This window comes from Micropterus salmoides, unplaced genomic scaffold (assembly GCF_014851395.1).
Source record: "Micropterus salmoides isolate LMB-PRFRI ecotype aquatic unplaced genomic scaffold, ASM1485139v1 Ms_hic_scaffold_12, whole genome shotgun sequence".
Taxonomy (NCBI): domain Eukaryota; kingdom Metazoa; phylum Chordata; class Actinopteri; order Centrarchiformes; family Centrarchidae; genus Micropterus; species Micropterus salmoides.
In genome coordinates this window covers 11002265-11024297 of record NW_024040263.1, presented here as the reverse complement: position 1 = coordinate 11024297, position 22033 = coordinate 11002265, and the positions used below count along the sequence as shown (strand labels likewise).

At 39.1% G+C, this 22033-nt stretch overlaps 3 protein-coding genes across 3 annotated transcripts; all 3 read right to left on the bottom strand.

Moving 5' to 3' along the window:
* Positions 1-728: 728 nt before the first annotated feature.
* Positions 729-3002, bottom strand: scpp5 (secretory calcium-binding phosphoprotein 5). The gene is made up of 11 exons (XM_038713360.1): positions 2929-3002; positions 2751-2824; positions 2584-2643; positions 2332-2388; positions 2166-2216; positions 1990-2058; positions 1810-1839; positions 1654-1701; positions 1506-1556; positions 1327-1410; positions 729-1145 (listed from the first exon to the last, which is right to left on the bottom strand). Exons 2-11 carry the CDS (start codon positions 2802-2804, stop codon positions 1128-1130), a joined length of 522 nt encoding a protein of 173 aa, XP_038569288.1. The 5' UTR covers positions 2805-2824; positions 2929-3002; the 3' UTR covers positions 729-1127.
* Positions 3003-3695: 693 nt separating this feature from the next.
* Positions 3696-6089, bottom strand: scpp7 (secretory calcium-binding phosphoprotein 7). The gene is made up of 9 exons (XM_038714827.1): positions 6044-6089; positions 5850-5914; positions 5474-5518; positions 5195-5242; positions 5059-5100; positions 4758-4814; positions 4500-4667; positions 4089-4177; positions 3696-3900 (listed from the first exon to the last, which is right to left on the bottom strand). Exons 2-8 carry the CDS (start codon positions 5901-5903, stop codon positions 4133-4135), a joined length of 459 nt encoding a protein of 152 aa, XP_038570755.1. The 5' UTR covers positions 5904-5914; positions 6044-6089; the 3' UTR covers positions 3696-3900; positions 4089-4132.
* Positions 6090-7476: 1387 nt separating this feature from the next.
* On the bottom strand, positions 7477-9858 carry LOC119900010 (DNA translocase FtsK-like). Its single transcript, XM_038714826.1, has 7 exons — positions 9705-9858; positions 9229-9525; positions 8988-9044; positions 8388-8525; positions 8247-8282; positions 8093-8131; positions 7477-7955 (listed from the first exon to the last, which is right to left on the bottom strand). Exons 1-7 carry the CDS (start codon positions 9753-9755, stop codon positions 7653-7655), a joined length of 921 nt encoding a protein of 306 aa, XP_038570754.1. The 5' UTR covers positions 9756-9858; the 3' UTR covers positions 7477-7652.
* Between the last annotated feature and the right edge of the window lie 12175 nt (positions 9859-22033).

Sequence of the window (22033 nt, the reverse complement as noted above, 5' to 3'; positions counted from 1 at the left end):
TGCATCTTACTGAGAACTTTAACAGCACGGCCTTGGCCCAGACCTTTGCCATCTGCCCTGAAACAAGATTGTCAGGACGGCTGGGAGCCCTCATCTGCTCGGGGAATGACATCTCTCAACTTGGAGCATGGCCTGGGCTCCTAAGTGAGTACAGATAGGCCTCCCACTACAAGGTGACCTCAACCCTGCACACAATGCCGGAAAGCCAATGGGAACATCTTGCTTCTGCCAGTGCTTCAAATCAGTAGCCTTAACCGTGTGTTTTGCTCTGATAAAAAGTTGACTAAATAAAATATGTTAATTCCCATAACTGCCCTAAATCTCACTGCTTTTGTTTTAATCATCAGATCACATACTTCACTGTTGCCAGTAAGATGAGGTTTATTTTCTTCCTTCATTTGTTCAGTTAGGCTTTTAGGGATTTAACTATAAATAAATGTTATTTCATCTGTGAGAAGTTGTTGGTGTGTTTTCTTTAACTGGAATTCAATTCCTACTTAAGAGACTGATTGGTTAAATAATCAAGTTATTCATTTATTTATTTAGTTTATTTGTTTTCCTTGTTTCTAGGGCAATGCCCCATAATGAGCGTTATTAAAGTAGTGTTTTTCCTACATACGATAACCAACAGGGTAATGAAAAATAACTTGCAGCCCTACAGTTGTGTGTTCACCACAACAACAACAACAACATAAAAACTCTTTGATTAAACACAGCAAAAGCAGAAGTTGCTTGAAAACTTAGACTTTATTCCTTAAGGAAAATGACATTTAAGAAGAAGTGGAATTAGTTAAGGAACATATGCAGCACATTTGTTATGTAGTGTGGAAATGCAGCATTACGAAGTGCTTCATTAACACAATTATATTTAAATTCTATTGTGAATCTAAAGTAAAGCAGAATTATATTTCATGCTATGCACATAACCGTGTCACAATTTAGTTTACTATTGCAATAGTATTCTAAATTGGTTATTTTATAATCATCTTAGCATTTTATTCTTTAGTAAAGGCACATGTGAAACAACAGATTTAGTCTGAATCATTAAATGTTGTTTGTTCCACTGCAGATGTCTGAATATAAAGGAGGAAGGAACTGTTTTGCCTCTTTTTATGTCTCTTCACACTTCACACCTTCGCCGGCATCTGTAAAGACAAGTCAGCAATTTAAAACAAATATTGTTAAATATTGTTTTCCATGCTCTCCACACAGATGACATTAGATTTTTATTCATATCACCAGTAATTTTCAATATGCATATTCATTTGCAGTACAACTCTTAATAAATGTTAATATATTTACTGTAATATGTAGATTGATAACTACCTGGCTTGTCTGTGTGGGCTGGTCCTGCTGGAGAGGTTGCAGGGGATCTTCGGATGGAAGAAGATTGGCATCAAATGAGGGAATCTGGAAAAAAGAAAAAGAGAACCATGAGACAAAAGAAACAGTCAATCAAATAAACATCCTCAAACTGAAATACATATATTATTTATTTTTCTTACATTTGGGATTTGCTGGGGAATATTTTGAGGTGGGTAATCAAATGGGAGTGCCTGTGAAAAAACAAATAAAAGTGGTGAGTATGTTATGACATATGAAAAATATGAAAACAAACAGCACAAGTCATCATTAGAGTAAGTAATGTCTTACATTTGGAAAGTGAGGGACGTTTGCCATAGGAGGCATGTTTGTCAATATCTGGAACAAAAGCAAATACACCAATTTAGTACTCTACCCTGTAAAATGTAGAAGTCATTTCATATTTACATTATGCATTATATAATATCTCAGTTTTAAAATGTTTACCCTTTGCTGGGAGAAGTCATAGGGGTAGTACTGCAAATGTAAAAAAAATAAATAAAAAAAACAAGAGCACAGAAATATTAATAAATCTTGATCAACAAGTTGTTTATTGTACTTCTACAAGCAATAATCAAAGTGTTTTTGGTCAGTGTGTGTAATCTAGGGGGAAAAACAAGCACTCACAACTTCTACACTCTGTCTGCCTGGTGGCTGAGGAATGGAGTATTTGATGAAGCCATGGGTAGAAAAGGGCTGTAGAGAGAGAGAGAGAGAGAGAAAGAAATGCTAAAGGCAGTTAGTTGATGTTTTTACCCCATTTCTTAAAAGAGAAGATGCTCCTGTCAAATGTGCATGTGCACCTGTGCAGGGTTTGATCCACCGGCACCCCCAACAAATCTGTGGGGATAAATCTAAGAAAAAACAAAACACAAATAAACATACGTACACAGCAAGAGCAACATTTCATTAAAAAAAGCAAATTTCAGTGAAATGTCTGCATATAAGAAAAGAGAGAGTCTGACATACTAGTTCCACACTGTAAGCGCCAGGCATTCCAAGGCCAGCTGGGAAGGGATTTTTCACCTAAATGGATGTAACATCGTCAGAATTGTCAATAGACACTGATCTTTACATAGCTATATTTCTGTATATTTTTCCTCATTTCTGTATCACAAGGAGCATTTTCTCTCTAGTGTGCTATATATTATTATTTTTTTGCATATTAAAAACAATAACCTTTAACACTAAACTTAAATGGCACACAATATGCGTGGTTACCTGTGAGGGTGGTGCCTGTTGCCGGGAACCTGCGTAATGAGGCAGGTAATGAAAGAAGGACTGAAAACAAAGACAAAGACAGAAAGAAATAGAAGGAGAAAGATCAGAGAAAAATCTGAACACTGCCTGAACTGAGAATATATTATAAGTCATGAGAGCACACTTACTGGTGCAGCTGAGACTGTGCTAGCCAGACAGAAGCACAGGATGGCCAGTTTCATTTTTGCAGATTATCCAAGTCCTACCAACACAATGCATTAGAACTTCCAGTCAAAGTCATACAGGATGGTTGCCATCCTTTAAAAAAGCCTGCATGCGCTTATGTTGAAGTTCTTCATAACTCACCTTCTGCGATAAAACACCAGAGGATGAGGAATGTTGATGCTGGAGATGATGCCAGTAGATCGTATCTTCCACAGAATTACTTTCTCTTTTATAGGGTGCCAGGGCACCTGACAGCCAATCACAGCGGATGGGAGTGATTTTTCCCAATGAGCAGTTACACTACAGGTGTCTAGTCTTCAGCTTTACTAAATGATCAGTGGTCAAATCCACTTTCTGTGTAATAGTAGACTATTTGATTACACTGTCTAGAGCAGTGGACACCTTCACTCTGCTTGCTCCTCATTCTGCCATCATGACAGTTTCATTGGTTCTGTGCAACTGCAACTTTGTGGCATAAATATCTGAAACAGTAATATTATGTCTATTACTTAGTATGTAAGTATGTAATATTGTTTGTTTTCCAGTTGCTCGCAAGTTTATTTCCAATAATGACAACAGCAGAGCAGAACAACTTCACAGAGACACGTCTATCCAGACAACTGAGGATAAAAGTACTGAATGTGATACATTTAGAAACTCCCATGTCTTTTGCTCAAGTGAAATGCACATTTAAACTATTGGAAAATAGAGTCCTTCATATATTAGCTTGAATCATCTTGAAATCTTATAGTCTGCATGCATTTTAAGATGTAAAAATTCAACTTGTAGAGGATTAATCAAAAACATTTTACAGAATCTTACTAAAGCAATTGAGCACTTAGGTGTGTTTGTCTCAGCACAATATGAATGATATGCATAGTTGCTTGAAACAAAGAACCAGAAGAGAATGGACCAGTTTTTATTTTATTTATTATGAAGCACAGTTATAGCAAATTTGATTGAGGAAACACCAACATGCATTGAATCAAAAGACAGAATCATTTTCTCCCTAAAAACTTTCTTTTTAAAAACACAGCACCATGTTTTTCAAACAGCTTTGTTGGCTGGCCATCTTTCACCGGGGTGGGCTGCTGGTCTTAATGCATTGGTCACCTAGTGTGAAGGGAAGCAAATACATCTTCTCTGTTCTTTTCATGATGAAGTGTTCACATATTCAAAAACAGTCAACCAGAGAGAGAACACAAGATCCTCAGATTTCATAAATTATTTTGTCTGAATTGTACAGTACAGTACTCTGTGCCTTGTAAATATGTGAATGTGTATTCTGCGTGCATGTGTACCTGACTGGGCACAAAAGTGTGCACGTCCTGCTGACTCGAATTTTTTAGTCATCGTCATCATCATCATCATCTCCCCCGGGTCCGTCAACCTGAAATGACAGAGACTTCTGATGAGCCAATCAGGAGTGAGGATCTGTCACATCTCTGCTGACAAGTCGGTGTTTCTCAACACCTCAGCAAAAATAGTTGGAAGACTGTTTATCTTACGTAATACTCATTTATTAGAATGGACCTGTTGTCCTCATAATCACATCAATTCAATTCAGTTTCATTCCTGTTGCGGTCATTTGAAGCTATTACTGTACATAAAAATCAATTAAACCATTGATATGGTTGACAGTTGACAGTGAGTCTTACTGATTCTTCAATAAACCTAAATGGCTTAAAATGCAAATCCACAGTCATTCTTACAGGGGCACCAGCAGCAATGATAGGTACAACAGGGGCAGCAGGAGCAGCAGGAGCAGCAGGAGCAGCAGGAGCAGCAGGAGCAGCTGGAGCTGCTGGAGCAACGGGATCGACAGGAGCAACAGGGGCAGCAGCAGCAGGATCTGCCGGCTCAAAGCCGAAGGGGATGAACTGAAACAGATGAGAAAGAGATGAGGTCTTAAGTTCAATAACATCTCATCTAACGTTTGTCAGACTAATGAATAATCTGCAGGCACTTACCACTTCCTTGCTTTTACCGTTCGGCTGAGGGATCTCCTGCTTGATGAAGCCACGGACCTTCCATTGAAAACACATGCAAGCACACCCATGCACTTAAATCTACAGTACCTCAGCCGTAATCTACCTCCACTCTGTGATATACATGTGGGCTCTGAAACTGCCTTTTGTTGGACTGAACATCCTATGAATTGCCTTTCGTTCAGATGGTACTGTTGGCTTTCATTGCATCTTAAAATATGTGGATTAAGGGTCAGCATAGTACTATATGCACACAGAAATCAAGCTATACTGTGTCACTCACAGGTCCTCCAACAGGCTGTCTCTGGGCATCAACTGGGAGGAGCTAGAAATGAAAAAGTCAAGATTATTACACGAAAGAGTGATTATTAGATTAAATTCATAGAAAATGTGTAAAATAAATTTAAATGAGCTCTTACAACTTCCAGGGTTCCAACTGGGGCTCCAGCAGGAATAGCTTGGGCCGCCTGGGAAGATCACATTATTCATTTTAACCTTTAGATGAGGGTAGCAGCAAACTACAAGTAAAACAGCCAATACCAGGCTCAGCTATAGAGTCATTGCATCAGTGGTGAACACATAATAGCAGACCTGTGTGCAGAGCATATTCAGTAATGTTTGAAAATGTGTCTTTTACTGTGGTTTTTGTGTGTATGTCATGATACAAACCAGTTGATCTAAGCTGCGTCTTACTGTACCTGAGGCGGAGCATAATGGATGTCAAACTCCATGAACATCTCGTGCTGTAAAGAAGAGAAAATACTGTAGAATCAATGCAATGCAGGTGAGCATAAAATCAATAATTCAGACAAACTTTTGTTGGTAAATATTATTCACTGACAACCTCCATTACACAACCAACATGCACAGGGAGTTCCTTAATTAAAGTGTTTCGAAAAACTGGACCATCTACAACTCCATCTGCTGATAAAAATTATGTGATATGATTAAAAGCTCCAAAACAGCTACATGGATCTTAAGGTAAGATTTAGTTTGTCAAATATTTACAGGGCTATAATTCAAGAGAGAGATAAGAAGGAGATATATTTTTAAAATAGAGGGTGTTTTCCTTACAGGGGCACAGAGAGCCATCCCAAGGATGCAGGCAGCAAGCAGGATGAATTTCATTTTGAATGAAGCTGTGAAAGAGATTTTTAGTTATTAGACATGACAATATTCACTGCATCACTTGAAACAGCATTTAAATAGATTCAATTATTTTAATTCTGTTTGAATGAATGTCATATGATATTAGATATCTACATTACCTTTCCTTTCTGGCAGCACACGATCACTGAAGGATTGTTGAGGAGGGGTGTGAGTAGTGGAGAGCAATTTACTCCTATTTATTTGCTGTCAGGAAAAAAAAGGACGAGCAAACCTATGACAGGTTTTGGCAATCAGCCAAGGATTTTCATTTTTATGATTACTAAATTGGCAGCTATATCGGTGCATTTCATTTTTGGCTTGAAATGCACATTAATCACATTTGATCCCTCACCGATGTGTTTTACCAGGTGCCTGCTTGCAACATCTCACACTTTACACCCAAAAAGGGCACCAGGGTTGCACATGGATAGGAGTCAGATTTCATAAGTGAAGCTATTAAAAGATTTTTTTTTTAAATTTAGGTGGTCATTCTAAAATATCACATCTTATCACAGACGTCCCATGTACCTTATAGCTAATGATGTCTGGATGATGAATTTTATAATTATTCAGTTACAGTAAATATACAGTTTTACCATTTCTTCCAGTTTGAGGCCTGTTAAGACCTAATTTAATAAAGAAAACACAGTAGTCAAACAGTCACTTGTATGAGAGCCTGTGGGAAGTGCTGCAAATTTCATTGTGAAGAAAAGGACCATGGTGATTTGACTTACATTAAGGTGCTGGTCAGAAAAACACTTTAATTTAATTTAGTTAATAAATTCATATACATATAGTATTTGTGAGAACTACTCAAACTTAATGAAACCCAGGTAGAATTTAAAGACCAAAGGATGTTGCTGTATGCAACAAATAAAGTCACAGTGACAATTTAAGTACATGTACATGAAATTTAATATATTGAAGCTGCTATAATTAATATTCTTTCATTACCAATGATGGTTTTGCTTGTAGTGACGAACCCACAGAGAATTATCACTTAACTAAGCAGTTCCTCTATGGAAAATTTGGGCATCTTTAAGCTCACTGTTTTGGTTCAGTTTCACCGCTGTCATTAACCTCTTTTTGGGGCCACAGCAGGCAGCTGTTTTCAACTTAAAATCTGTATTACCCCACTGTGCACTACCTGCTCGGCACTAAACTACACACAGACAGAGTTAGCAACTAGCTGGTGAACATGGTGGAGTATTTTGAAGCTAAAGTGCCAGATATTTCCCCTAGGAGGTGGACGAGTCCAAAAACAGAGCTAAAAGGAGAGTGAATAATGGAATTATATTGACTGGATGGACACAGACCTGACTCGAAATTAATGCTATTGTTACTCTGTGTGTGATGGATGTGTAACATGTTCATCATATCAACTTAAAAGGTGATAATATGTCAGTTTTGTTTTCAGATCTTGTTTTCAGTGCACCCAATTGGCCAAAAAAAGTCAGTCATGGCAGGTTAAAGAAAGAAATACATTTTAACTAAAATCATGAAAACATGCAATGGATAAACATTATTTTAAAGAAGGGAAACAAAAAATAGGTTTAATCTAAGTTATTTTTATTGGATTTAATTTATTTAAAGGAAAAACAATAATGGTAACAAATAAAGGAAAATGCACGAGAAACCTAATGATACATATAGTCCACTGAGTTTTTGAATTATGTGGTAAGTTGTTTCTCAGTATGTTATGAGTTTTCTCGGCTGGAGGCTGCAGTCTCAGACACAGTTTCCCTGTGTGGGCTGGTGTTTGGGTTGAGCAGGTGTTTGGATAGTGGCTGCCTCTTTCGCTGGTCTCTCCAAACCCACAGGGACACCATTAGTGTTCGGCTGCGGTCCAGAGCTGGCCAGCCCCTGCGTCTGTGGGACAGTAGCTGACGAGGTCGCCTCTGTTGGCACGATGCCTTGCTGTTCTGGGTTTGTGAGTCCCACGGCCTGGTTCACAGGCTGAACGGCTCCTGCAGGCAGGTTTGTGAGCACAGGGGGCATGTACACACCCAGCTGGCCCATTTTAGCTGCCATCTGAAGCAGAGAAGAGAGGAAAGATACTGTGAGAGGCGAGGGAGGGGTAACTATTGGATCATCAGTAGGATCACTGAGTTCACTGAGCAGATTGTTTGAACAAGCTGAGAGACAGATAAAAATCTTGGCTGTGTTACCTCGAGTTCCTCTGAGCTAACACTGCCAAGTGGAGAGTTCTAGTAAAGAATGACAGCAAATGTCCAATAAAACAAAACAGAAATAAAATTATGAAACCAGACAGAGCATTAATCATGATTATATGCAAGTTTACAGAGTGTATGTTGCATTTACCATGGGTTGCTGGAGGATGTATAGGATTTGGGGATTCTGTAAATGAAAATGAGCGAGTCTGAGTCTAATGCAATTTAGAATATGCTATGTTTTTTACTATTTGAGCACTTATATCCGATTCAAGATTATAAATGTAGACACCTGTTGCTGCATTGACTGAAATGCATTTCCTGAAGGAGCAGCTGTTTCTGCAGGTAACACTGGACTGGTCTGAGGTTGATTTGCTGGAGTTTGTGGAAGAGGTGATTCAAGAATCATTGGGAATCCATATTCTGAAAACTGAGGGAAATTAAAAAAAACATAATTTGCAATTTACTTTAAATATTTGTCAACAATTTCTGCACTTAGACAAGGCAAAATAGCATTTCTAACACCCTCCTACCTAGACAATAAGAAGTATTGAAAAGTATTAAAATAGTTCAAGGCAAGACAGTACCTAAGCTTCTATCTCAGATACATAAATCAAGTGACAGATTGCAGCAAAGTACAGATGTCTTTATTTCCACAACACCGTCAGTTATGGAAGTTTCAGTGATTGTATAGCGTAAATGTTGACAGCACATGTCAGGGAAAAAAACAGAAGTATGTTAAAGACCCCCAGGTGAAATCTTTCAAGCTGGGATGTGGTGGAAAAATATTTTGTGCATCTACAGTCTCTAGTACAGCACAGAGCAGTACATGCAGTACCATTTGTAGTGCATGGAAAGATCTGTCTTTGTGTATTTCTTAACAATATCTTACCAGCTGATTCCTATTGGGTGAGGAGAAAAGAGGAAAGTATCTATAAGGAGGGAACATCTGAAAAATACAGCAATAAAACAAACTTAAAATTTGTTGCATTCTAATTCACTGAACAGAACATCTGGGATTTATGTCACTGGTGTTATTAAAATCACAGACAATAAAAAAAAGCTTTAAAATAGAGTTAAATATATTTTGTTGCAAATTCTTCTCTTGATGCTTTTTTCTCTTTATGTCCCACCAGAGGCTGCTGTGGGAGTGTCGGCTGGTTAGCTGGCTGAGATCCTTGGACACTCGGCTGCAAAGGGATGATCATTGGACTGCCCCCTAGTGGAGACCAGGTGTAGTGTTGTATGGCAGGCAAGAACTGGGTGCCACCCTGGGAACCTGGTTGCTGGAAGACCCCAGGCTGTGGTTGCTCCACAATAGGGGAAAGCGGGGCCGGAGTCTTCTGGTTTGTGGCTTCAACAGATTGAACTGTTTGACCTTGAGTGGCTCCTCCTTGTGAAAGGAGGGGAGGAAGGACATTAGGATGGACCTGAAAATATAAAAGAAAAATTTAATCTGAAAAATGATCATTGTCAAAGCAGCAAGTTGATGTCAGATGTTAAATTAATGTAACTAAATACATGTTAAGCTAATAGCACTATTTTCAACACAGAAAATAGTATTTCAAACATTGTTTTTAAAATACAGTCAATAAGTGAGCCTACTTACCGGAACTGCAGCTACCATTATGGTACATGACAGAAAAATTAGAATAATCATTTCCAAAAACGAAGACAAAAATGAATATGGTTTTGAATTGATTCCCACAAGATCAATGAAAGCTGAAAGGAGTGTACACTTAGACCACTTAGAGTAAATTCAATGAATCTCTGTGAGAGGGGGCATTGACTTATGCACTGCTCACAGAGCGAAACAACCAATGGCAGAACAGACACGACAGAAAAAAACAGAAAATAAACAGACAAACTCGACTTAATCTTCAGGTGTGAATGAAACAATGAGATGTAAACTAAAGAAAATCCACTGAATTCCCTGACCTGCCTGTTTTCCTACAATTATAATGCTGTAATGTCTACAGAAATGAATAAGCACATAAGAACCCAGGACTTTTCCTGTTAGTCAGAGCACCTGTAGGTGCGACTGATGTGTCAGTGTCTCCCTGCCGTAATTATGGTCAAACTAACTATGTGCAACGAAACAGAAAAAAACCCCATAAACATAAACACAAGGAAATGGCAGAAAAGTGGGTGTTTCAGTCACAGACCTTCATCAGGCATGGCATTCACAATATGAAACATCACCTTTATACTATTTGAAACAATCAATCAAAAGGGGATAGGAATGCAGTCTGCAGTGTGGCTCTAGTGTAAAGATATTGTTTCATATTGTGAATTTCATGCCTGACAAAGGTCCACTGAGGGCTGACAGTGCAAGAATTAAAAATGTACTTTAGCATTATTTCCCTTTCCAATGCACCTGTCTACCGAATGTTTAGTTAGAAAAGTAGAAATAAATATTACTAAAGCTTCCAAACCCACAAGTGGCCTGATGCGTGACTCAAACATGACAGACATGTCATGTATTAAATTATTATTACATAAATTACAAATAACGATTTGGATTTAATATTGATTCTGTGTGGATTTTACAATAATAGTCATATAAATTGTAGAGCAGTTACAGCATAAATTTAGAAAATTACATTTCAGTTAAAGCATGAACCTTGATGATAAGAAACAATTGCTGCAGAGAGTAAAATAAAGGATAAATAATTTAACATACAAAGTAATCAATAAAACACATCTTGATATTCCGGATGTTATATACTGTATCTTCATCAATGACATTTTAATTTTACTTGCATTTTGTGGTGTATACTCATGTGAGTGTACAATTGCACATGTACAATTGGGGCAAACCTATGTTGTTGTCACTTAGTGGTGTGTTTGGACATTTACTGTACATCTGGTGCGGTCTTCACATTAAAAGCAGAATAGTGACTGTGTAAAGCAACAGAGAAAACAGGCGTGTGCGCCTAAGTAAAACGTTACTTATTACAATTCCAGAGTTACTTGGTAATACTATATATACTTGTAATACTTCTGTACAGATATATTTGTTTAGTTTCAAATGCTCAACACATGTTACATACATGGCCCGGGACATGTGGTAATGTATATAGCTTTTGAATGTAATTTGCTTAATTTTCCTATTTTGATGTATTTATTGATCTTAAATAGTTCTTTAACCATTTCTTACCTATTCAGATTGTTTCTTGTTCTGCTGTAACGTGTCAATATTCTCTCTGGAGAGCAATAAGTCTCATCTTAATGTACAATTTTATATATTCAAATTATTTAAAAATACCATGAATTTGGATATACTGTCATAATTCCCCTTTGGGATTTTGGGTCCTGGGCATGTGCCCAGTAGACCGGTGCAGTAATCCTGTCAATGGAAACCAAAATCACCGACTGATTGAGGGCTAAAAAAATTGAAATCACAGGCTGATCCATTCATAATGTGACTCAGTAGTGTGGATGGCCCCCATGTTCCTGCATGCACTCCCGACAACGTCTGGGCATGCTCCTGATGAGACGGCAGAAGGTTGGGATCAGAGCCTCAGTGAGCTCCTCGACAGTCTGTGGCTTAACTTGGCAATGTCGGATACACAAAACATAATGTCCCAGAGTTTCTCAGTTTTCCTCAGGATTCAGGTCTGGAGAACGTGAGGGCCAGTCAATGGCATCAATGGCCTTTATCATCCAAGAACTGCCTACACACTCTGGCCACATGAGGCTGGGCATTGTCCCGAACCAGGAGGAACGAAGGGCCCACTGCACCAGTCTAAGGTCTGATAATGGCTCTGAGGAGTTCATCCTGGTACAGCAGCAGTCAGGGTTGCAGGGAGTGTAACATTCACCATGGCATCTCCACACTCGTTGTCTGTCACATGTGCTCAGTCTGAACCTGCTCTCATCTGTAAAGAGAACAAATGGTGTACCGCCAATTCTTGTGTTCTCTGGCGAATGCCAGTCGGGCTGCATGGTTGTAGGCTGTGAGCACAGATCCCACTAGAGGACTCTGTTTCTGACAGATTGGAGATAAACATGCACACCAGTTGCCCGCTGAAGGTCATTTTGTGGGGCTTTGGCAGTACTCCTCCTGTTCCTCCTCGCACAAATGAGCAGATACGGGTTCTGCTGATGGGTTGATGCCCTGCTATGGCCCTGCTTTCGTAGTGTATTGGCTGGTCTCCCGATATCTCCTCCATGCTCTTGAGATTGTGCTCGGAGACACAGCAAACCTTCTTGTGACGGCATGTATGATTGTGCCATCCTGGAGGAGCTGGGCTACCTGTGCAACCTGAATGGGCTGCAGGTGCTGCCTCATGCTACCAAAAGTGATAAGAACGCTACAACTCAACTACAGAACAATTACTCAGGAAGGACAAGGAGAGAGCAACTGTCTGTGGCCACCACCAGCAAAACCATCCCCTTTTGGGGGGCTGTGTTGCTGTTGCCTCTCCAGTGCACTTGTTGTCCCTTTTATTTGCACAAAAACAAGTGACATTGATTTACAATCACTTCCTTATTGAACAGATTTATATCTCTGAAGTTTAATTGACTTGATGTCAATGATATTTAAGTGATTGTAAGGTACAGGTGTTTATTATTTAGGAAGATCTATTGACAGAAATGCAATAGAAGATGTTGAACTTTGTTGTCAGTGATGTATAAAGACCTTACATAATAAACCGTTATGTTTTTATTACCTTAGAATGAGTAACTTCCATCTAGTTAACTGCAGGTCCTCCCCTTCCATGGATGTTGCACCGCCATGTTTTTACAGTAGCCCAAAACAGAAATGCAAAACCACTGAAGAGGAGGAGATTATGTGAGTAACTGTTGCTGTCATGACTGAGATTTATTTCAGCATCGCTATCAAAGTATTTTTTTTCTTTAAATTTTTGGCCACTATCAAAGCTCCACAATCTAGCCACGGGTCAGATATTATTGTTGGTGGGCAGTTTTGGCGATGGTCCATAATCACAGAGAGAATTAATGTGTTTCCCTTGTCAATGTTTATAAAAATTTCATCTATTATGTGGTTTATAATGGACTGTGGTGCAGTGACAGTGTTACACACTCTTGGCTTATATTTTCCATGTCATCTGTCAGTGGTCAAGTTGCAATAACATATGGTTTTACTAAAAAATTAAGTATATATAATTGCTAAATATTTTATAGAACTATCTAACAATTAACACTAAAAAAAATGAGGAGATGGTGTTTGACCCTCAGTCGGTGGGAGATCATACTCCACTGTCCATTCACAGGGAGGAGATCAAACAGGTCTCTTCTTATAGGTATCTGGGTATCCACCTGGATAATCTCTTAAGCTGGAGTGATCATGTAGACTATGTATGTTCCCGTTTACAGCAAAGGCTGTATTTTTTACGTAGACTGAGGGTGTTTGGTGTCAGCCAGAACGTCATTATAAAAGAGATGTTGGCTTCTGATCCCCAAACTTGAGACCTCTATAAATGAATGAATTATTTGATGTGTCTTTGTGGCTGTACACCTCCACAGTTTGTCCAGTTAGAACAATTAAGATGATGTTGGTAATCTTCCCAATCCAATGACACTCTCACACTCCTTTTCTTGCAACTTGTTTATTGTAGAATGAAAGTACTAATAAACGGGAGGGAAAGTCCGACCTAAACTATATATATATTGATTATAAACATGAAAACAAACTTTGCAATATATAATATATGCTACAAAGTGAGAGGATAATAAAACACACGGCAACATCACACGTGATAAACCAAACAAACTAGACACTGTACTCACTTCTCAAGGACGCACACGGAATATGGAAAGGAAAAAAACGCAGTCCAGAATATGAATGAAGCATTATCCAGAAGTCCAGCAAAACTCCTCTGAACTAGAGACAAAAGATGTGACAACAGTGTCCTCCTCGAGGGCCGCATTCATGGCGCAACAGACTGCGCATGCATGTTAGGTGGTGCAGTCTATGGGCCGAGCGAGAGACCTTCTGAACAGTCATGTTTTTATTTTATCAGGCAGTGATGAAGAGTGTCATCAGGTATGGGATGACGGCGATGGTTTGGCAATCTCTCCACAAAGTCCAAATCAAAGTTGCAGCGCCTGGTACAGACTGCCATGAAGGTGATGGGGATGACTGAAAAGCTCGCCCTTCAGTCTATCTATGAGCAGTCTGTACTCAGGCAGGTGTGGAGAGTACTGTTGGACCCGTTCCACATCCTTCAAATGGAATACGAGCTCTTGCCTTCTGGTAGAAGGAGCAGAATCCCAAAAACCAAACTGAACTGTTTTAAATACTCTTTAGTACCCACCAAATCAAAATTTTATATAGATCTGTACGCTAAGGCCTGGGAAGTGTGCAATAACTTGGTGTTCTGCTTGTTGTTTCATCCATTCATTGTCAACCGCTTCTCCTGAATACAGGGTCGCGGGGGGCTGGAGCCAATCCCAGCTTACATCGGGTGAAAGGCGGTGTACACCCTGGACAGGTTGCCAGTCCATCGCAGGGCCACACATAGACAAACAACCACTCACACTCACACCTAAGGAGACACCAATTAACCTAGCCTGCATGTCTTTGGATGGTGGGAGAAAGCCGGAGTACCCGGAGAGAACCCCCACAGACACGGGGAGAACATGCAAACTCCACACAGAAAGGCCGGGGCAACTGGGGTTTGAACCAACAACCTTCTTGCTGTGAAGTGACAGTGCTAACTCCTGCTTGTTGTTTTTTGTATTTTATTTTATTATTTGTTTTAATCTTTTACTGGATGTGTCAAGAGTGTGTATGTAGCCTACAAGTCTGTCTTAAGCTGTTATTTGTATTTTACGTGTATTTATTGTCTGTAAGGGCAGCTACTACTATGCACTACGCACTTTTGAGTCCATGAGAAATTTCCCCTAGGGGACAATAAAGTATATTCTATTCTATTTTATTCTAATTACCTAAACCTCATTTCTTGAGTGGCTACTCTCTGTTTTCTCAGAAGACGACACATTTGTGCTGTATCAGCCACTGTAGCTGTCTTATGCTCTTTTAAAGGTTAGGGGGCAGTGGTAGACTCGACAGTTGGTTGCGATTCAGAACCCTCACCACTAGATGCCACTAAATCTTACACACTGAACCTTTAAGTATTCTCTTTTTTGAGCAGTGTCTGAGTTTAAGTATTTCAGGTTTGCATTGAAAATGAGTCTAGGTTGCAGTATGTATAATCACCAAATTATCAATCAACTAAGTGGTCCCACACTAAAACTGTCTCAGGGTAAACTACTGTGACGGCCCCTGTGTGATCCGGTGAGGCCATTCTGTGGGAGTGATACCTCACCACTGTCAACTATCTTTGTTTTGTTGAGGTGATTGCTGATCGGGTGCACCTTGGACGTGTGAGCCAGGGGAGATAAAGCTCCATTTGGGCAAACTACTTTCTCTTCTGCCTTCTCTGCAATCCTGACCACCCCGACTGCCACATCTTGCTTTGAGTTATTTATGTTACTGAGACACACCTTGCACATTTAAATAGTTATGTTTAGTTTACGCTTTTGTTAAATAACTCACTTTTGATTATTTATGCTGCCTCGTTCCCTCTTTTGTCATGACCCTTGAGCCAGGTTGTGACACTACATACTTACCAGATTTGGTAAGAAATGTCACAAAATACCTTTCTCAATGTATACCACTAGCTGAAAAAACAAAGGTTTTATGAAGAGCAATGGCAGAATATTTTTGTTTATTGCTTAACATCAAGTGCTGAGTGATGAAACATGCTGGTCACACGCAAAACAAAACAGATTGATATGAATATTATTGTAACTGGAATGGAAATTAACATCCATCATCATATCATCAAGATTAAATGCAGATCTTCATTTGTTCTTATCGTATTTCAACACGACATGTCTGCCATGTTTGAGTCATGTTTGGATCATAGGAGTATGTAAAAAAAAAAAAAAAAAAGATTAAAGAATCAATAGACTGGCAGATAATGACAGAGAATGACACTACGTCCTATGGATTTGAATAAATTTGACCACAAAAATGCTATCTCGACATGTATCTTGTTTCAAATACAGTTAAATTTTTCAAAACCCACATCAAATAGAAATTATAAAAGATGCAAATGTCATGATTCAAAATTAATGATTTACACTAACCTATGCCTCTTGTTTTAGGTGGTTTATATGTGGAAAGAAAATTATATTCATAATGAGTAGCTGAGCAAAACTCACTAAATTGGGAAAAATGGAATGACCTGTGATTAAGTTGTACATTAACAGTTGAATATTGTTGAAAATGTAGTGAAAATGCAGCTATACATTTGTCAAATTTTCTGTGAATAAATGCAGCAAAGAATTTATAAAGTGTGATGAATAGAAAAGTTGGTCAAGAGGCTGAGTCATGAAAAAGTACAGTGTAGCAGAAGAGTCAGGTATTAAAGGCTCAACACTCATCCCTTTCTTAAGCTCTGTTGATACAGGGATGGTGATGTGTGTGCCCGCTGAGTGAATATTACACTGGTCTGTCGTCAGCATCCCCCCATGGGTGTGTCTGTCAGCGTCCAACCTGGAGACCAACCTCCAACAAAACTCAAAATTACACCCTGAAAGTGACTAACATATGGAAAGTGCCTGTTCCAATTTTACATGTACATCCAAATCACAGTACATCACTACACTGTTCAGGATTTTATACAGACTGTGGCATTAAAAAAGTTTAACAACACATGCAACATTATGCTGAAAATGATATGATAAAGGATATATATGAAAGGAGTCAACATAAAAATAGATGAGAATGTGGAAAGGTTGCATGAGCAATATTTAAATGTGCCACCAAGAAATAAACATATATAAATACACACACAGCATAGATTCCCCTGTCACTGAGTATGTTTCTGTTGTTGGACAATGAAAGTAAAGTAATTCAATCTGCACTTCCTGCTCTCAGATCAGCACAGTTCATCACTGGTCTCCGTACGGGGTCTAGGTGGTAGGAGCTGGGGTTGGTGTTGTGGTAGGGGTTGTGGTAGGGGTGGTAGTTGTAGTTGGGGTTGTGGTTGTAGTTGTAGTTGTAGTAGTTGGAGGTGGGGCAGTAGCGGTTGGTGGCTGGGGCCACCAACCAGGAATCAGATGCCAGAAAGGGAAGGAATTCCTGGGAGGAAAAGGCTTATGCCCAAATCCTGGGTACCGATTGCCTCTCTGCACCAAGACAAAATAAACACAACAAAATATTTTAAAAATCTAGCTGTTTTGCTATAAGTTGTTACGTCATAGTTACCTCATCACTGTCAGACTCACCACTATAGTGATAAGAATTCATTCTTACCTTCAAACCATGTGAATGCCTGCCATGATGACAATCCTGCAAAAAAAAAAACATTAAATAAAATGCTGGGTTTGTTTTTCATTTTAGCTCATTTATAACTTATAAAAACAACAGCATGAAAGTAGTATACAATATTTTGTTTGTACTTACAGCAACGGGGGAACTGATCAAGTAGAACATTATCAGAAGAAAAAGCTTCATCTTGTGCTTCAAATTGTAATTCAAATCCCTTGATAGTTGAAGCTGCCTGCGCGCCACAGTGAAGTTACAGCTTAATAAGAAGGAATAAAATATTAAGCCTGTGTTCGCTACACTTCATGCTGGTCTCTTCAGGAAACTCCTTTAGCTTTTAAATAGTCTCATTTCCACATTGATCTCACACTTTAAATGTGTCTTACTTCATGTCAGATGTGGTCAGTCTCGCGGCAGCCGCTGGAGACAAAACCAAAATAGGCGTGAAAACAATTGCATTACCTGACTAGTCTGTGTTTTTGTAACATTAAACGCTCACATCCTGTTTATAATCCTTGTAGACTTAAAGTATTTTCTGACACATGCTGAACTGAATTAACCAATATGCCCAATTTGTACAGCTGATCACGCACACACACCTTCTTTTTGTTTAAAGCATAGGTTAAAATGGGCCATGTGTAGCTTTCAGTGGCCTCTGGTGGTTAGGTTTCAGATTGCAACCACTATGTTTCCAGGCGTGTGCTCCTGCGCATTCTTGAACTGATGACCTGCATTGGTGTCAGTCAAAACAGAGGCATAACAAGAGACGGCATCAATAAAAATGCTGGAAACTCAGGTAAACTCCCACTACAACTATACAGTAATATTTGGTATATTGGTGGGTTATGGTTATATACCCATAACCCACCCAAACTCCCTGCAACACAGCATTTGTCAGACTATGCTCCAGGGAACTCTGGTAGGACCCCCAAGATACTCCAACTGAATCAACTGGAATATAACTCTATGCTAGCCCTGAATAGAGGTGTTGGCATCAGCGATCCACTACAATAATATATTTATTCTGGCAGCGAATGTTATCCTGTTATACTCTTGTTAGCAGCCGTAGTTATATGTGTATTTGAATGGGCCAATACCAGTGACACTTGGTCTATTTCCAGTTGGACATCCTAAGTCCTCCCAGTTTCCCTTAGCACCTCCGACCAGTATCTCTGCCGTTTGACCAAGCGGGAAGCTTCCGGTCTGTGAAGTGAATCTAATGCATAACAATGCATGCTATACATGGTTAAGGATGCGAGAACACATTATTTTTCTGAACTTATTACTACACATAAACACATTCACAGGTTTCTGTTTAAGACTGTGGATCAGCTGGTAAACCCAACCCCTCCTTGTGCCTCAGCTGGAAGTAATCATGACTGTGAATTGTTTTTATCTTATTTTACCAATAAGGTGGTGTCAATCAGAGCCTCTATTACCCCCGTGGCCTCTTACTCAGAGGTCCCTCACCAGCAACAAGGGAGTTTTAACCAGTTTTATCCATCAACTTGTCTGAGATTTTAAAAACAGTATCACAAATGAAAGTGTCCGCCAGCCCACTTGATGTAATACCTACAAAGTTTTTAATGAAAGTAATGGATTCTGTTGGGCCCCATTTGATCTCTGTTTTTAACAGCTCCCTATCTACTGGTTGTGTCCCTGATTATTTTAAAACGGATTGCGTGAACCCACTATTAAAGAAAACTGGTTTAGATCCCTCCCTCCATTAAACTTTTAGACCAATTTCAAAACTGCCTTTTATTGCAAATATTCTAGAAAAAATTGTGTCCAAACAGCTGCTCACTGTACTGGAAAATAACAAATTATTTGAAAGGTTTCAGTCTTCTTTTAGGAAGTACCACAGCACTGAGACTGCCCTGTTTAAAGTCACCAATGACCTTTTAATGTCTGCTGATGATGGCATGTGCTCAGTCCTGGTACTCCTGGACCTTAGCGCTGCTTTTGACACCATTGATCACAACATCATGTTGGACAGACTGAGGCACTGGGTGGGGATCTATGTAACTGCCCTAGAATGGTTTTCATCCTACCTGTCAAATAGGAAGTTTTGTAAACAACTATGTCTCTTCGTTCTTTCTAGTTAAATATGGTGTGCCTCAGGGGTCGGTCTTAGGACCCATTTTGTTTTCCTTGTATCTCCTTCCCCTTGGACATATTATCCATAAACATGGTATTTCTTTTGATGACACACAAATGTACTTGCCCGTCAGAGCCACAGACCCTGAAATGCTGAGTTCACTTACCGACTGCCTTTGTGAAGTTAAAAAATGGATGTCAAATCATTTCCTCCAGCTGAACTCAGACAAAACAGAAATCCTGGTCATTGGGTCCCAGCACAGCAGATATACTCAGCACAAATACTGCCATCTGCTGGTTCCCTAGTAAATCACATTAAGCCTGTTGCAAAGAACCTTGGTGTCTGGTTTGATAGTAATGTCAATTTCGCACACCACAAAGCTTATTCAATCATGTTTTTATCAACTTAGAAATATAGTAAAAAATATGTTAACTTTTAAGGACACCGAGACCATTTTACACGCCTTCATCTCATCACGCCTGGATTATTGCAACAGCCTTTTCACTTGTTTAACCCAAAAATCTACTGACCGACTCCAGACTGTCCAGAACTCAGCTGCCAGGCTTTTAACCAGAACAAAGAAATATGACCACATTACCCCTATTTTAGCTTCATTACACTGGCTCAAAGTATGTTTTAGGATTGACTTTAAAATTTTATTGATCACTTTTAAAGCTCTTCGTGGCCTCTCGCCTTGTTATATTTCTGACCTTTTAGTCCCATACACACCAGCACGTCCCCTTGAGATCCTCGGGCAGAAGTCTGTTGTCTGTTCCAGAGTCTCGACTGAAAACTAAAGGGGACAGAGCGTTTGCTGTCAGGGCCCCGAGGCTCTGGAACAGCCTGCCCGAGGAAATCAGGTCGGCTGAGTCAGTGAACTCTTTTAAGTCCCTTCTTAAAACATACTTTTATAGGAGATCTTATTTGACTTTATTTTATCCCTTTTATTTTGTTCTATTTTACTTATTTTATATTTATCTTAAATGTGTATTTCAGTCTTTTCAATGTTTTCTTGCTTTTATCTTGAATTGTTTTTGTATTATTGTCTTTTGGGTATCATTGTCTTTACACTTGTTAAAGAACTTTGTAATTTGTTTTTGAAAAATGCTCTACAAATAAAGATTATTACCCACATAGCAGTGACATTTGGCCCAGATTTGGCTTAAAGCTGGCACTGCTGGCACTGAGTCGGCACTGGCATAAGGCATATGAACCGAACATGGCCCAGGTGTGGCAGACAATGGCACCGCCTTTAAGGCGGCAAACAAGATATGGGCCAGTTGTTGAGCGTTGTATTTGGCCCAGATGTCAAATTAGAAATGTGGGCCACAGATGTATGACCGGTCTTGTCCCACAGTTTAATTTCAGATATTTTTGAGTAAGGTGCTAATAATTATTTAAAAGCATACTTCCATGACTTGTATTTGTAAACAAACAAATTTAAAAAAATTAGGCCCATGATGAGTTTTTTTTTTCTTTTTTAAAATACAAAATCTAGACACCTCCTCCACTATTTTTGTACCTTGCCAGTAAAAAAAACGTTTTAAGATTTATTTATTTTTTGTTAGGAATTAATTCAAATAATGTCATGATCCTGTAGGGATTTAGCTCCATTCAAGCCGTCTTGAAATGGTGATCTTCTGAAAAGGAAAAACTAATGGGAATTTTAATTCTGAAACAAGGCCCTGGAAATAGTAGGCGTTAACGTTCTGATGTCAATCAATTGAATTTATCAACGTATCCACTCAGTGTAGGCTGCACCAGGGCCGTGGACAGGGACGTCACTGGAACGAGCCAACGGTCGAATAATAATAATAATAATAATAATAATATGATATCATATTATTATTATTATTATTATTATTATTATTATAATGCGGAAGTCCCTTAAACCTGCATTTTATTGAACGGCTAACAGGGAGCGACTCTCCTGGTTATAACAGTTATAACTGGTATAACGATGTTAAAGTAAAATATGGTCCCATTTAGAGGAAAATAGACCATAAAGCAGAGTATGCTTCAGGACAGGATTACCTATGGTTGACAATTTGTTACTATGGCGACCTGTCAATCAGGCTAGAGTGACTCATACCCACAGTACTGTGTAAATTTAACCATCACCTTTGAAAAAGCGTATTAGGAGTTCACTTTCTCTGGTGAGTACACAGTTCACTAGACAAAATTGTCAGCCCTGTTAAAATGACAGTTAACGTGAATTACAGATGCACCTAGCTAAGCAAGCTAGCTAGCGCCACACACGGCCATTAGCTCCAACGTCTTATCCAAATATGGTCACGCTGGTTGTAAAAATTCAACATGGCGGCACCCTTTCAGCCAAACTCGAGGCTTTAAAACGGCGGTCCACAAACCAACGGTGAGGTCATGATGACTACGTCCACTTATTACACTCTATGGTATTGACACATGACCATAAGCAATGAGTCAATGTTCCCACTTCATTGAGGGAGAGCCTCAGTCCATCAGACCTCTGTTTAAAAGACAGAATGACAAAAACAAAAAAATTCCTGTTGTT

Excerpts from the sequence above, each read along its gene's own strand:
- scpp5 (XM_038713360.1), bottom strand. The coding sequence starts at position 2,804 with ATGAAACTGGCCATCCTGTGCTTCTGTCTGGCTAGCACAGTCTCAGCT. Across the intron at positions 2,059-2,165 it reads GTGGATCAAACCCTGCACAG|CCCTTTTCTACCCATGGCTT; the intron begins GTGCACATGCAC and ends CTCTCTCTACAG. Across the intron at positions 1,702-1,809 it reads ATGACTTCTCCCAGCAAAGG|ATATTGACAAACATGCCTCC; the intron begins GTAAACATTTTA and ends CTTTTGTTCCAG.
- scpp7 (XM_038714827.1), bottom strand. The coding sequence starts at position 5,903 with ATGAAATTCATCCTGCTTGCTGCCTGCATCCTTGGGATGGCTCTCTGT. Across the intron at positions 5,101-5,194 it reads CAGTTGGAACCCTGGAAGTT|CTCCTCCCAGTTGATGCCCA; the intron begins GTAAGAGCTCAT and ends TTTCATTTCTAG. Across the intron at positions 4,668-4,757 it reads ACGGTAAAAGCAAGGAAGTG|TTCATCCCCTTCGGCTTTGA; the intron begins GTAAGTGCCTGC and ends CATCTGTTTCAG.
- LOC119900010 (XM_038714826.1), bottom strand. The coding sequence starts at position 9,755 with ATGATTATTCTAATTTTTCTGTCATGTACCATAATGGTAGCTGCAGTT. Across the intron at positions 9,526-9,704 it reads TAATGGTAGCTGCAGTTCCG|GTCCATCCTAATGTCCTTCC; the intron begins GTAAGTAGGCTC and ends TTATATTTTCAG. Across the intron at positions 9,045-9,228 it reads CACTCCCACAGCAGCCTCTG|ATGTTCCCTCCTTATAGATA; the intron begins GTGGGACATAAA and ends TGTATTTTTCAG.